The sequence below is a fragment of the Ursus arctos genome, unplaced genomic scaffold (genome assembly GCF_023065955.2).
Source record: "Ursus arctos isolate Adak ecotype North America unplaced genomic scaffold, UrsArc2.0 scaffold_34, whole genome shotgun sequence".
Classification (NCBI taxonomy): Eukaryota; Metazoa; Chordata; class Mammalia; order Carnivora; family Ursidae; genus Ursus; species Ursus arctos.
The window spans coordinates 13624290-13638802 of record NW_026623030.1 but is presented as its reverse complement, the minus strand read 5'-3'; the positions used below and the strand labels follow the sequence as shown (position 1 = coordinate 13638802).

At 56.8% G+C, this 14513-nt stretch overlaps 1 protein-coding gene across 5 annotated transcripts in view; it reads right to left on the bottom strand.

The window, feature by feature from the left end:
* The window catches only part of TRPV4 (transient receptor potential cation channel subfamily V member 4), a 34955-nt gene extending 28269 nt beyond the window's left edge, over positions 1–6686 (bottom strand). The window contains exons 1-2 of one of the 5 annotated variants that reach the window (XM_057306065.1): positions 5424–6634; positions 4925–5099 (exon numbers count right to left, since the gene is read on the bottom strand). In XM_057306065.1, the coding sequence (XP_057162048.1) occupies positions 4925–4992 (68 nt within the window). In that variant the 5' untranslated portion in view covers positions 4993–5099; positions 5424–6634. The other 4 variants (XM_057306064.1, XM_057306066.1, XM_057306063.1 and 1 more) reach the window with 4 other exon arrangements.
* Positions 6687–14513: the final 7827 nt, after the last annotated feature.

The following is a 14513-nucleotide window of genomic DNA, read 5'->3' as shown; positions in this document are numbered from 1 at the left end:
TGTAGCCTCAGGAACGGCTTGACCAATGTTCTGTTCCCCACCTGCTACTCTCAGGCTGAGTGGCCTTGAGCAAGTCACTTCTCTCTAGGGCTCAGTTTCCTCATCTATAAAATGGGGGGACTATTCATCTCCACCCACATTTGCTTTAGAATTATTTGTTGTACCATATATTCAAGCTTTAAATTAAAAAATAAAATGATAGCTCCTGCCCCAAAGGGCTGGTACGAGGATTAAATGAGATTATTCAAGAGTTCAGGACCGTTCCTGGCACCTAGTAAATGCTCAGCAAGTGGTAGCTGCTTTTTGGGGGGATTATTAACATGCCCTCTGTTTACAGCTGGAGAGATGAGGCCCCGAGAGGGCACAGCAGACTGGACACTGGGACCCAGACTTCCTGGCTTCAAGGCCAGGGCCAGTGACCATGCTCAGAGACCTTACCTCCCAAAAGAGTTTTCTCACCCTGCCATGTCCCTCTCTCACCATCTCCAGGAGGCTGTCAGGATGGGCATGGCCCCATTTCCCAGCTGGGAGGCTGAGGCCCAGAGGGGACAGGACCCCCACCCACCCCTACGGACATCCCTCCGCTTCCTTCCCACGCGCAAGAGGCCTGAGGTTAACCAAGTCAGAGGAACGAGCAGATACCCAGGGAGTGAATGGGTCCATCAGGCACCCAGGAAGGAAGCCTGAAGCAGCAGAAAAAGCAGTATGAGATCCTCATTCCGCCCCACCCCAGCTCTACCCCAGCCTATGCCAACAGCAGGCTGTGTCTCGGTTAACCGCTTAAAATTGTGGCTGAGGATAGTGCCTGAAGTCCCCCCATTAGCAGGGCCTGCCCTCATTGGAACATTCCACACCTTCTCCCTGCCCTAACCTAAGTAATGACTCCAGAAGTCAGGTATTATTGTCTCCATTCTCAGATGGGTAGACTAAGTCCCGGGAGAAGGGAGGCAAGCAGCTATCCACCCAACAGTTGCCCCACACTGAGTACCTTTGCACTCGCCCCTCATCTGAGATAGGCCTTATCCTCATCCTCACGTCACGCAGGTGCCAACTGAGGCTCAGAGAGACGAGAGACACAGCCGAGGTCACAATGCATCGAGAAGGGAATGTGGCTAGGGTTCCAACCATCGGCTTTGAAACCCATGTCAGTTCATCCCTTCGGGGTCTCCGAAGCCTCTCTCCGGGGCCCCCCCTTCTAAACACCGCACCCCTTGGAGCTCAGCAGGTGGGTGGTGCAGTGGGAGGAGCCGGGACGCTGCAGACAGACAGACTTGGAGTTTGAATCTTGGCTCTGCTGCCTAGCAGCTGTGGGATCCCGGACAGGTGGCTCCACCTCTCCGAGCCTCCGTTTCCTCATTTCTAAAGGGGAGCCAAGCACAGCACCCCTCGCTGGGTGGCTTGGTCACTGTGGGTGTCAGAGCCTCATAAAGTGCGGCCCCAAGGACTGCGTAGGGCATGATGGGAACTCTTGTACTCCAGTCACCACTGAGCACCCAGGGCCTAGAACACGGCCTGGCACTTGGGAGCTGCTCAAGATACACTTGCTGAATGAATGAATGAATGAATGAACTCACAGACACAGAGGAACCTCCGCCCCACTAACCAGCTCGCTAGCTAACTTCCTTCCTCTCTCCCAACCTTTAACAGGTCATTTATTGTGCGACTGCCGTGTGCTAGGCTCTCAGACCTGTGAGACCCACACCCCCTAGGAGGGCGACAGTGGTCATGAACCCATTTTGCAGAAGAGAAAGTTGAGGCCCAAGGAGACCAGGACACTTGCCCAAGCCCACTCGGTCTCCGAGCCGGAGCCTGAATTTGAGTAGGTGCTTCCTCTGATGTCCCCGCCTTGTTGATCTGTCTGTTCAATCATTCCTCCCTTCCTTCACTCTACCAGTATCCCCGAGCCCCTCTGCAAGGGGGGACAGAAGGGTCCGATGGGTCCCCAGCTGGAGGTCAACTGGCCCCTTGCCCACTGGGGTCTCCCCTGAGCCTGTGGGGTCCACTCGGGGCATGTGGTGGCAGTCCGCCCCTCCATACACACACACATGGGGAGTCATCCCAGAAGGTGGTCAGCCCTCCCGGTCAGCTGGGTGGAACCCAGGCCACTCCACCCACAGGGGAAAACAGGCGCCTGGGAGACTGAGGAGCCCTTTGTGCAGGGGGGAAGCAGGGCGGGCGGCAGGCAGGGCGGGAGGCCATTACTCAACACCCAAAGAAAAATAAGAGTATTCCCATTTGGTCAATGGCTTGCCTGTCTACCCCCCGTGCGCCCTCCTCCTCCTGCGGCCTTTCCCATCCTCTGACCTCATCTGGAGCAGACCCAAGAGCATTTATGGAGGGCTTCCTATGGCCCTGGTGTGGCGTCTGGCCCTCCCTCGCCAATGAAGAAACTTGCTCAGAGAGGTGGGGTGACCTACTTGGGGTCACACAGCCAGCTGTGGCCAGGGCTTGGGACAGAAAGGGGAAGCCAATGATGAGCAAGGGGCTCAGCGGCAGAAAGGAAGTGGGAGTCATAGTGAAAGCAGGGGGCTGGCCTCTCTTCCTCATTCCTGTTCAGCCAGGGTGCCAGTTCCCGGGACCCAAGGGAAACCCAGGCAGGGGGAGTCCAGGCGAGGGAATAGTGGCCAGAATTACCCCAATCCTCCTCCAGCAGACAGAGCTCTGACCTCCAGCGAATCCCGGGCTGCAGCCCCAGGAAGAGAGAGGTTAAGCTACCTCCTGAGGTCATACAGCAAGCAGCAGGTGACGGAGCTGCACTGTGGACCAAGGCGGTCAGACTCCCGGAGGGGCAAGTCCAAGGAGGAAGCTCTTCAGGGACCCAAGGGGATCAGGGTCACTCAGATCCAGCTTCCAGATCCAGCTCTGCCAGGAGCCCTGGGTAAATTATTTCTCCCTCGGAGACTCAGTTTCCCCAGCCGTAACATGAGATCCAGCTTTCCCGCCTCTGCCCACCTCCAGTAGAGGCAAGGCTGTGACATCATCAAGGGGAGCATCAGGGGACAGACCTTGGCTATTCACTAACCCATCAGCAAAGTATGAAATGTCGACTGTTCCTGGCACTCAGTCAATGCCCGTAAATATCTCACGGCTGAAAAGGCATCGTCCTTTGTCCAAATGCAAGTCTAGCTTTGCCCCGGCTACCTTCCGCCTGCCTGCCTGGCACAGAGGGGCTCTCAGAGGCAGCCATGGGGATGAGCTGGAGGAAAGCATGTTCAGGAAGAGGCCGGGGGAACAGGATGAGGAAGAACACAGTGCTTCAGAGCCCCATCCACGTGCCTCGGACTGTCTTGACAAAGCGGGAACTGAGAGCGCCATTTGACAGACAAGGAAACTGAGGCTCAGAGACGCCCCGTGACTTGCCTGAGCTTCCCTGGGGAGGAAGCAGCAGACCCAGGATTTAAGGTGGGGCCTGCCTGAGCAATCCGGGTTCTTCTCTCTCTCTACACTGCAGTCTCTTCCCCATGACTCTGGGTCAAGACAAATGGGGACAGGCCACCTTGGAAGTTAAATGCATCCACGATGGATTTTGGAATCAAGCAAACGGAGTTCAGATCCCAGCTCCACCCCTCCCCCACTAAAAGGCCCTGGGCAAGCAACTTCACTACCCAGACCCCCATTCCTCCCTCTCAAAAATGCATACGATAGTAGTTTTGTATCCAAATGTACTGAGAGTGCTTGGCTCAGGGCCTATGCATAGGAAGTGCTCAGTAAACGCTCAGTAAACGCTCACTACCATCATGAGGACTACGAATGCAGCCCAAGCTTGATTAAAGCCAGGCAGAACCTTGCACCGTGTTCAGAGTGGCAGCTGCGGGGCCTGGGGTCGTAAGTATCTCAAGAGATCTGAATTAGGGACACCTGGGTGGCTCAGTCGTTAAGCGTCTGCCTTCAGCTCAGGTCATGATCCCAGCGTTCTGGGATCAAGCCCCGCATCGGGCTCCCTGCTAGGTGGGAAGTCTGCTTCTCCCTCTCCCATTCCCCCTGCTTGTGTTCCCTCTCTCGCTGCCTCTTTGTTAAATAAATAAATAAAATCTTAAAAAAAAAAAAAGAGAGAGAGAGAGAGAGAGATCTGAATTAATCTTTAACAGGTGAATTCCACTCCAAATGGGTGATGTGGAGCATTCCAGGGGGCCCGCTGGCATGCAATGTTCCCTTGGCTCCCCAGATCGGGTGTGTGACAAGAAATGGAGCCAGTGATTTGGGGAGGGGCCTGGAGTGTCTTTCCCAGAGTCAAATGGAGGAAACTGAGGCAGACAGCAGGTCAGGGGCCTGTGATGGGTCGAGATGCCCACTCCCCCTTCCACCAAGGGACAGATGAAGGGGCTCAAAGGACTCAGGCCCTCTCAAAAGGATGTGTTCAGACCCTCCACTGTGCAGCAGAGATCTACGGAGCACCTGCCCCGTGCCAGGCACAGTGAGGCCAATTCTTGCACGATTCTCTCCCTCCTACGTCTCCTGCCAGCTGTCCCTCTCCAGTCCCCAACCTGGGCCTCACATCTCCTGCATGGATGACTTCCATAGCCTGGGGACAAGCCTCCCTGCCTGGCCCCCACTCTGCAGCCAGAGGGACTCTTCCAGACCACACATCCGGCATGTCCCTCCCAGCCTGGACTTCAGGGCTTCTGGGTCTGACCTAGCCCCAGCCTGCCTGATCCCTTGCCCTTCCTGTCCACGTCACACATTCCAGACCAACAGAACCATGTCTTGGCTCTACAAAGTCTAGTTTTACCTACCTGGCAACAGTGCCCTTCCCTTTACCTGAATGCCCTTTCCCCTACGTCTGCCTTTACTCTTCAAGGTGTGGCTCAACCCCCACCTTGATCAAGCCCTCCCTGATCCCTTCCCGACTGCTGTCCCAGCCCACAGCATTCTCTGGGGGCTCCCATCCATTCAACACCATACATTTGCCAAGCATCTACCATACCTGCTCACCTTGCCGGGTGCCCACAGGTCAGGCGTGGGTGCCGCCTGCCTGGAGGCCACAGCCAGCATGGGGGGCAATCCCAGTGTTGGGGAAGGCGGCTGTTGGGGGCAGAGCCGTCGGGCTAGAGTCTGGCTGGGGTCCGAGGCTGTCACAGGGGACTTTCCGGGAAGGTCTGCTGGACACAGGAGGAAGTGGCTGAGGCCCCGCTCCCACCTGGTGAGGCGGCAGGGGCCCCCCATTACCCCTTCCCAGCAGTAAAGCTCTGGATTTCTCCCAGGGAGCCTCAGGCACTTTCTCAGAAGCTCTCACCCTCACCCCCTTGCCCTCAGGCACCCTTCCCTACACCTGGGAAGGCTCCCTGCCAAAGAACCCCACCTCCTTCTTACAAACCAGACCCTGACTGGCCCACCCCTCCGATTCACCAACAAAAGTGGGAAAGAGGGGTCTCCGCTGTTATTCAAACAGAATGAACTAGAGAAATGAGGGAATGACCAATTACCTTTTTTCCGCCTCTTCCATTAAGAAGGTCCTCGGGCCACGACCACCAGCACAGGCACGATGGTGCTGATCGAGCTGGGCCATCTGGCCTCGCCACAGCCCTGGGGTGGCCCTCAGTCCACCCTCATTTCAGGGACTAACCCAAAGTCATTCAGCAGTGGGGACAGGAGGAACAGGGGCCCACAGAGGCCCCGCGGCTAACCCCACAGATGACCCGGGCCTGACCCTCTTCTTTGACCTTTCCAAAGAGGCCACCTCTTTACCTTCCTCACTGGTGGTCATGGAGTCACCCCCCATCCTTCCCCCCCAGATAAAGTGGCAAAGCTTAAATTCTCCAGTGGTTCTTAGCACCCCCAGAACAAAGGTCACACATGACTTCGCACATCCCCAGCCCCAGCAGAGGCCCAATTCAGAGGCTGAGCCAGAGCACCCCCTCCCCTGTAACTTCCAGGGCACCCCCCTCAGCACCAGGCAGGGAGGATTCTGGAGCCTGATAGCCCCGGGTTTAAATTCCACTTGGTTAAATCCCCGACCTGAGCCTCAGCTTTCTCATCTGCAAAATGGGAAAGTCAGAGGGAGGGCTGGGCTGGGGCTGGGCCAGGCAGGGGTGGTAGGGAGCTCCATGGGCATGTCTGTGGTTGGCATCTCCAGGCAAGTGGGGAGTGTGGGAGGTCTCTCTCTGTCCTCCCGGACCTCCCCGGAGTCTAGAGGCAGAGCTGAAGTTCAAGATTGTCCTGCCTCTTGGAGGAAGAGCCAGCTCTGGGCCTAACTAAGGCTAACTAAGAAGTGGCCTTCGGAAGTTGAAGACTTCCAATTCCCTCCTCCTTGCTTCTTGGTAGAGGACAAACCTCAGGGCCCCCTGTTCCCCCATCCCTGCCCCCCCAAAATGGGGCTACTCCCAAGGTGGACTGCAGGGTCTCCTAGCTTTTGGTTCCCGCGCTTGGATCTCGGGGACCCCGGGACCTCCCTCCCGCAAACTTGAGACCCCAAGGCCCACGACGGCGCCCATTTCACAGGTGATAAAATTGAAGCCCGGGGGGGGGGGGGTGGCCGGCTCCAGGGCACCCGGCGGGGTGGCGGGAGCTCGCGGGACCCCGCGCCTCCCTCCCGCGCCCCGGGCCGGGACTTCGGTGCCTCCGAGACGTCCCCAGGGGCGCGAGGGGGCCTCAGCTGGGCCGGCCCTCCCGGGATCCCTGCCCCGAGGGCCCAGGCCCCACTCACCTCCAGGACCGCGCGGCGCTTCCTGAATCCCGGCCGCCCGGCGCCCGCCCGCCCCGCGCGACTCTCCTCCCCCAGCTCAGGTTCCAGCGCCGCGCGCCGCCCCCGGCTGCCCCCGCCCCGCCGATCGCCGCCTCTGCAGGGGCGGGGGCGGGTTCGGGCCCCCTCCCGCGAAGCGGGGCGCTTCCCGGGGTGGGCTCTGGTTGGAATCCTGAGATCCCTCCGGGGCTCCTGATCCCGCCACCCTGGGGCTGCCTCTCCTCTGGTATCGGGCGACTGGACGTCCCCCGGTGCATTGGCTCCTTCATTCATTCAGCACAGTTCACGGGGACGCGGCCGCCGGGGCCCCCGCCCTTAGGTAGCTCCAAGTCCCGCGGGGGAGGCACGGAGTGGCACGGGGGTAGACTCAGAGCCTGCTGTCTGGGGCTAAATAAACGTGAGCTCCCTTTCTTCACCTCTTTACCAGCGCTTAGCACGCAGCCAGGCACCTGGTAGGTGATCAGGTGTGGTTTTTTATTGGATGGTGAAGGTGAGTCCCTACATACAGACTGGCCTTTTATTTCAGCCACTTGAATGCCTCCAGGGGACGGGCAGCTCACTCTGCGGGGACTGGTTGGAAGCCTAGTGGGCCTGAGCTCCAGAGCCAGGCTCCCCTGAGCCCAAGCTGTGGCTCTGGGACTCATCCCCTGAGCAGCCAGTCTCTCCACCTCTGAGCCTCAGTGTCCCCGCCGCAGAGTGGGGGAGTAGCTATGTCCCCACCCCACAGTCCTGGTGGAAATGCTGGGAGCACCAGGTCTCTGCAGGGCACCAGGAACGTTTTGAGCCGTTTTATCATTATTGTTTTTTATTAAATTGAGCTGACTTCCCCAAGACAGTGGGGTAGGTCCTTCCCCAACCCCCAGCCTCAGGCTGCAAATAGAAATAGCTCCCATGAGGTGTTGGTTCGGCAGCTAGGAAGTGGAATTTTGAAATTGCTGGAAAGAGAGAGAGAGAGAATCCAAACAGAAGCGATGTGTCCAAACTGCAGTGCAAAACATTTACAAAAAAAACCCCCAAAACCTTAATAATTAACTCACTGAGCACAGTGGGGAAAGATTGTCAGGTAAACCTGCCTCCCGACTGGGCTGTGAGGCAGGGATTGCCGTGCCCACTTGCCAGATGGGAATCTGAGACTTGGAGGGGAGTGCGGCCACTCCGAAAGCTGCTCCCTCCATAACGGGGTGAGGAGCAGCTTTTCCCTCTGGGTCTCCAGGATCTTAGAGCAAACAAGCAGCTATCTGGCTCCCGTGAGGAATGTAAACAGAGGAGGGTCCCCGCATGCCTCCCTGACAGAAAGCCTCTCTCTGCTGGGGCTAGACCCAGCTGGGAAGCGGAGGGGGCAGCAGGCAGAGTGAATCTAGGGCCCATTCCTGCAGAGCCCCTCCCCCCCCCCGCCCCCAAGGAGAAGAAAAGGACAAGGATGATCCTGGCTACCAGGAGCTGATGGAGATGACTGCAGGAGATGGGGCCGGGGCTGGTACCTGCTCTTCTCCAAAGCTTAAGTGGGGGGGAGGGAAGCAGGGGAAGAGGCATGAGCCGTCAGCAACCCCTGCGCTAGCCCAGCTCCCTCCTGACCCTCACTTCACAGACTGGGCAACTGAGGCCCCATGCAAGGAAGTGACTCCTTGGGGCCAGGAGGCTGGATCTTGGCCGCTGGCTGATTCAATAGGAGTCATGAGCAAAAGCCTCCCCCCCCCCCCCCCCCCCCGTCCCAGTGCCTGTGCCCTCATCTGGAAAGTAGTACTGGTTTCCATGAGGCAAGGGACCCTGTCCCATCTTGCTCACAGCTGCAGGCAATAGGGAGGGGTGGGGATGGGGAGTTAGTGTATGCTGGGGACAGAGCTGAAAGTTCTGCAGGTGGACGGCGGTGATGTTTGCACGACAGCCACTCACTTCATGCCACTGACCGTGTACTTCAAAGTGACTTCACATGGTGAATTTTGTTACTTGCCTTTTACCACAATAAAAAAGCAATGGGGGGGGGACGGGGGGGGAGGAGAAATACTGGTTGATTGAGAGCACGAAGGTCTGCCTTGCAGGGAAGGGGTGAGTAGGAAGAGCAAGCGAGGTGCCCGGGAGGATTTACTGAACATGAACAAGAACCACTGCAAAGATGTGACTGTCGTTATTTTACTGTTCTTGTCACTGGTGAAGCCCTTTGGCCTCTGTCCTGGAAGGACAAGAGACTCTTAACGGACAGAAGGAGCTTCTCCTCTTAAGGAAGGAACAAAATGGCAAGGCCTTTAGCACAGGCAGAATCCTGTGGAGGCTACAGCCCAGCCCAGCCCTTTGGCCCACGCGGCTTCCAGAGCGCCCCAGTGGGGCTGAGCCACCACTGTGAAGGGAGGTCCTGGGCTGCACCCAGGGTCCACACTTAGCAAGCACGTACTGTATGGCCGACCCAGTGCCAGGCACTAGGGAGAGATCCGTGGGCCAGATGGGTCAGCCCCTGAGGGACTTTATTATAACTGATGCATCTGCCCCCAACCCCTGGGGAGGGGCCCATTGTGCACCTCACTTGACAGGTGGCATAACTCTGATGAGGCCCCCAACCTGGTTCATCTCACGACAGCCTGGAAGGGAAGGATTCTTATACCATTTTCTGGGAGAGGACACAGAGAGGCCACTCGCCGGAGATCCCACGGCCGGTAGGGTTTGCACCCCAGCCCGACAGACTGTCGTCAGTGTAGCACAGCCGGTAAGGACATGGTCTCAAAAAGACAGACAATAGTAAGTGTCAGCAAGGATGTGGAGGAACGGGCGTCTTCCTACACTGCCGGCGGAACGTAAAATGGTGCAGCCGCCTTGGAAAACAGTCTGGCAGATCCCCAAGATGTTAAATCTAGAGTTACCATATAAGCCAGCAGTTGCACTCCTAGGGATAAAGCCAAGAGAAAGGAAAACATACGGCCACACCAAAAACTTGAACACGAATGTTCATAGCAGCAGTATTCGTAAGAGCCCAAAATAGAAACAACTCAGACGGCGCGTGGATGAATAAAATGTGGTATACCTATACAATGGAATATTATCCAACAACAGGAGGAGGGACGTATCGACACCTGGCTGCACCGTGGATGGGCCTGGAAATAGTGACGCTGATGAAAAAGTCGGACAGACATCAAAGGCCATGTGTTGTGTGATCGCATTTGCACGAAATGTCCGGGAGAGGCAAATGTAGAGACAGAGCAGGTAGGTGCATGGTTGCCAGGGGCTGGGGACAGGCGAGGCTCGGAGGCCGTGACCTAAAGCGTGATGGCAATGTTCTCAAGTTGATGGGTGACGGACGCACTGTGACATAGTCAAAGCCCCTGAATAGTGCATCTTAAGCAGGTGAACTGCGCGATATGTGAAATTTATCTCAATAAAGCTGTTACAAAACATTTTTTTTTAAAGAATGTGGTCTGGGGATGCCTGCGTGGCTCAGTCATTAAGCGTCTGCCTTCAGCTCGGGTCATGATCCCAGGGTCCTGGGATGGAGCCCCGCGTCGGGCTCCCGGCTCAGCGGGGAGTCTGCTTCTCCCTCTCCCTCTGTGCTCTCTCTCGCTAGTAAAATAAATTTGTAAAAAAATCTTAAAAATAAAAAATAAAAAGAATGTGGTCCCTGGGGGATCTAGGTGTGGCTCTCCCCTGTGTCTTAGCTGTGTGAGCTCGGGCAGAGGACCCTGCTTCTGAGCCTCACGTTTTCCTCTATAAAATGGAGACAGTAACCGCTCCTGCCTCGCAGAGCTGGGAGGATTCAACCTGGTAGCGCTCTGGAGGGCAGGGCAGGGCAGGGACATGGTAGCTGTTCAGGAACTAGTCCCCAGAGGTCCCCACGCTTCCCCCACCTCGACCAACTTAACATCCCCTGCCCTGCGCTCCGACATTCACCCAACGTCCTCCGTAACTGTAACATCTTCCTTGTGATTCCTCCGGTCATCCTGGTAGGTTGGCGCTGCTCTTCCCATTTTACGGACGACAACTAGGGAGCCCAGGAGAGAGCCGGGCTCTCTCCCAGGCAGAAACTTCTTTCCTCTCCCTGCACACCCTGTGCTGCTCTGGCCCCATCTGATTAAATTCCCTCTTTCTCTTCACAGGCAGGTGACTTCGCCCGGCTGGTGGCCTCACAGCTCCAGAGCCTGGCTGAGGCCAAGGGCTGGGGGGGCGGTCCCTGGGGGCCTGGTGTGGTTCTCCAAGTACAGACGCAGCTGAAACCACCCCGAGGTGCGGCTGGATTCCTGCTGACCCGGGCTCTCAGCCCCTCTCCTCTGCACAGCCTCAAGCGGGGGGAGTCTTCTCCAGCCCCTTTTGCAGCTGGATAAACTGAGGCTCTGAACGGTGAAACCCTTGGCCCAAGGTCCGTGCCAGCGATGCGGTCAGGATTTGAACCCGGCACCGTCTGAATTCAAAGGACGCCCTCCAGCCCCTAGAGCAGCCACCTGGCCCTAAACCCGTGTGCCTCAGGGAACGCACATAGGAAGTCTGCTCACTCCCGCCTGGATGAGACTGGGGAGTGTGGGGCTGTCGAGGTGAGAAGTTCTGGCTGGCCTTTCTGCTCTTTCTCCAGTGAGTGCGCGTGTGGACAGACTCAAGAAGAACAGACAGAAGAAATAATTGGGGAAAGTTGCTGAGGAAGGGCCGGGGCTAGCACGTAGGCATTTAAGCAGCCCTCCCTGTGTGCCAGATACGGGATTTCTCCCAGCTACAGGACAGGAAGAGCGCCCAGAGAGGTGAAGCAACCTGCCCAAGGTCACAGACCCAGGAGGGCGCTGTGTCTGAGAATCTTTTCTGGAAGCCTGCCCCATGAAATCACATCCCCCCCCCCACATTTACCAAGAAGCCACCGAGACAGGATACAAGTGGCTGGAGACGAATCTGCTGGTTTACCCATCTCAGTACTGCATATGGCTGTGGCCCAGAGACTGGAGGCCCCGCCCTGCCAGACACCTTCAATGAGGCTCTTCTGGAATTCTCCCTGGGGCGGAAACCTGAGAGCAGGTGGGAAGGAAGCCCTTCCCTTCAGATGACCGTTGCCATGGGCACAGCCACCCTCCTGTGGGTGTGGTTGGGCCACAGCTGCCCACTGACATTTCAAAGATGGCCTTCCTCTGAAGCTGTGGAGTGGGGGGAGGGAGTCCGTAGGCCTTGAGCCAGCAGGCTCTGGGTAATTCAGGGCTTCCCAACTGGGATCCCTGGGTAGGCTGCTGGGGGTCCATGGAGGTCCCTGGAGTGATGAGTGAAATCGTCACAGTGAACTCTCGCTTTCTGGAGAGAGGCCCGAGGCTTTCACGAAGGCCTGGGACCCTCCCTCACTCACACGTAGCTGTGATGAGTGCCCCATTTTCCCAGCCAGAAAGAGGCACAGATCGGGGGGAGGGAGATAGCTGCTTTTCTGAGTCCAGGAAAAGGACCCTTGAAAATCCTGGCAAAGAGCTTTGTAAACTGTGAATTGGCTTTGTCACCCTCTACTTGCAGAGGCTTATGACTTCCCTGGCTCTTAGAACAAAAACCAAAGTCACATTGGCTCTATCCCTCACTGTCCTTCCACCTTCATCTCCAGGCTCAGCCACTTTGGCCTCAGTCTGGCCTTAGAACATGCTGCTTTCTCTCCTGCCTCAGGGCCTTTGCACTAGCCCTAGCCAGCCTCTTTTCAAGGCCTGCTATTTCTCCCCCTTCAGATCTCAGCTCAAATGGCACCTCCTCAGAGAACCCCTCCCTGGCCTCCACCATCTACGTCTCCTCCAGTGGTCCATGAGCCCCTTGGAGGGTAGGGCTTTATCTCTCTTGTCCCTGCAGGACCTCCTGAGCCTAGCTCAGGGCCTTGCGCATAGTAGGTGCTCAGAAAACAGCAGTGGAATGACTTGCCTTCCAGACAGTCCTCTCTGGGCTAGATCAAGGGCTGTCCCAGGGTAAATCATCATCATAGCTGTCCTTTGTCAAGCACCCTACACATGCCAGGCCCTGTGCTGAGTACTTTGCACATGTCACCCCCTAGACGTCACAAGGAGGGACCGATGTCCCCATGTGAGGGTGTAGTGTTGACGTCACTGGAATTATGAATACACACCAGGGGCTCCTTACCATGACATGAGGTGTCTGCTGTAGACTGAAAGAGCGGGAAGTCTCCTGATTTTATCGATGAGCAAACTGAAGCCCAGAGGGGAGAAGGAACTTGCCCAAAGTCCCACAGCAGATCTGCGTGGAGTGAGAAAAGCAGTCAGAAGCACGGTGTTTTCTGGGGTTCTCCTGCTGATGTGTTGACATGGGCCCTGCTGTGTCCTTAAGAACCAGGAGGAAGTGAACACGCTGAGGTCTAACGGCATGAGGGGCCGGGATGCCCCTTCGGGAGCCCCTGGTTTGCACTCATAAGGCTATTACGTTCAAACCCTGGGATGCTATAGCGTCGTAACAAATAAATTACTAAAGGCCCTTTATTGAACCTGTCAGCCACTTTACACACATGATTTTACAGGCTCCAGCTAGGTAGAGGTGACCCTGTGCCATTTTACAGACGGAGAAACTGAGGCTCAGAGCGGTGAGCTGGCTCCCCTGCGTCGCGCAGCTACGCAGTTCTAGAACCTGGACTTGAACCCCAAATGTGTTGGGTGGCGGTGGTGATGGTGCTACGGGTAGTGGCCGCAGCAGTCAAAGCAACAGGTTACACCTCTGACACAGAGGCTGCCCCGAAGTCAGAACCCCAAAGTATAGGCTTCAGAGGCCTCCCCAACAGTGTTCAAATGGGGCTCCTCATGTGGCCCTCGGAAGCCACCCGGATCACAGGTAGCGGGGCGCGGGCCGGAGACGGAAAGATCCAGGCGCTGACTGGCGGGGACTCCCCGCGATTCCGCGGCAGCGACTCAGGGCGCAAAGCGCCACCTACCGGGCCCCGCGGGAGCCGCAGGCGGTCAGCGCGCAGGCGCGGGGCGCTGGGGGGTGCGGCCCCAAGAGAAGCCGGGGTCAACCCGGGGAGCTCTTCCACGAACCCACCAAACGCAAGGAAGGGAATAGCCCTCTCTTCTACAAAGCTCCGTAAATGATAAGTGGGCCAACACCGGACAATTCCCCGGTGAGCGGGGAACTATTCTATCCCCATTGTACGGATCAGGAGACTGAGGCTCAGGAGGTTTGTCTGTGGCAACTCAGCTACAACAGAGCCAGGACTCCAATGCTCAGTCACATCCTTATACACACTCCGCTGCGTAAATATATGTAACACTTCGACAGCTTTCTATGTTTCTTTACTTCTAATTGCCTTACAAATAGTAGCCTTTAATTTAAACCTCACAGCCTGTGAGGTGGGGATTAGCAGGATCCCTGTGGTACAGAAACGGAAACTGAGACTCTTTAAGGGAGAAATGAGTTTCTGTTCCTTGTCTATGAGAGATGTATCATGACGGGTTTGAAATATTTTCTGATGGGCTTGAACTATTGTTCGGTGAGGTTTAATGGAATGAACCCAATAGGTGAATAAACGGGTTAAACTGTGTCAAACTTTTGGGCTCATTCGGGCTTCTGTGCACTGTTGGGTTAACCTGGGTCAGATGAGCGACTCCCCACGGTGGGACTGTTCTGGCAGTAAGATGCGCTGGAAGGCGGGCTCACTCTCAGCTGGCACAGAAGTGGCCACGGTCCAGGGGAGATATGAAGTTCGATGTGAAACCGTGGTGCCCCCCGGGCCTGGCCAGGGCACCCTGGCCAAGTCTTTTTGCCCTGTTGCCAGGGGCTCTGTTTCTTCATCTGACGAATGGGGCTGCTGATGCCCGCAGCTCAGGGGGTTGTGAGATGGTGTCTGTAAAGCACTTGTACAGGGCCACGTATACAGCCGGTGCTCAATGTGTGCTCCTTCCTCTCT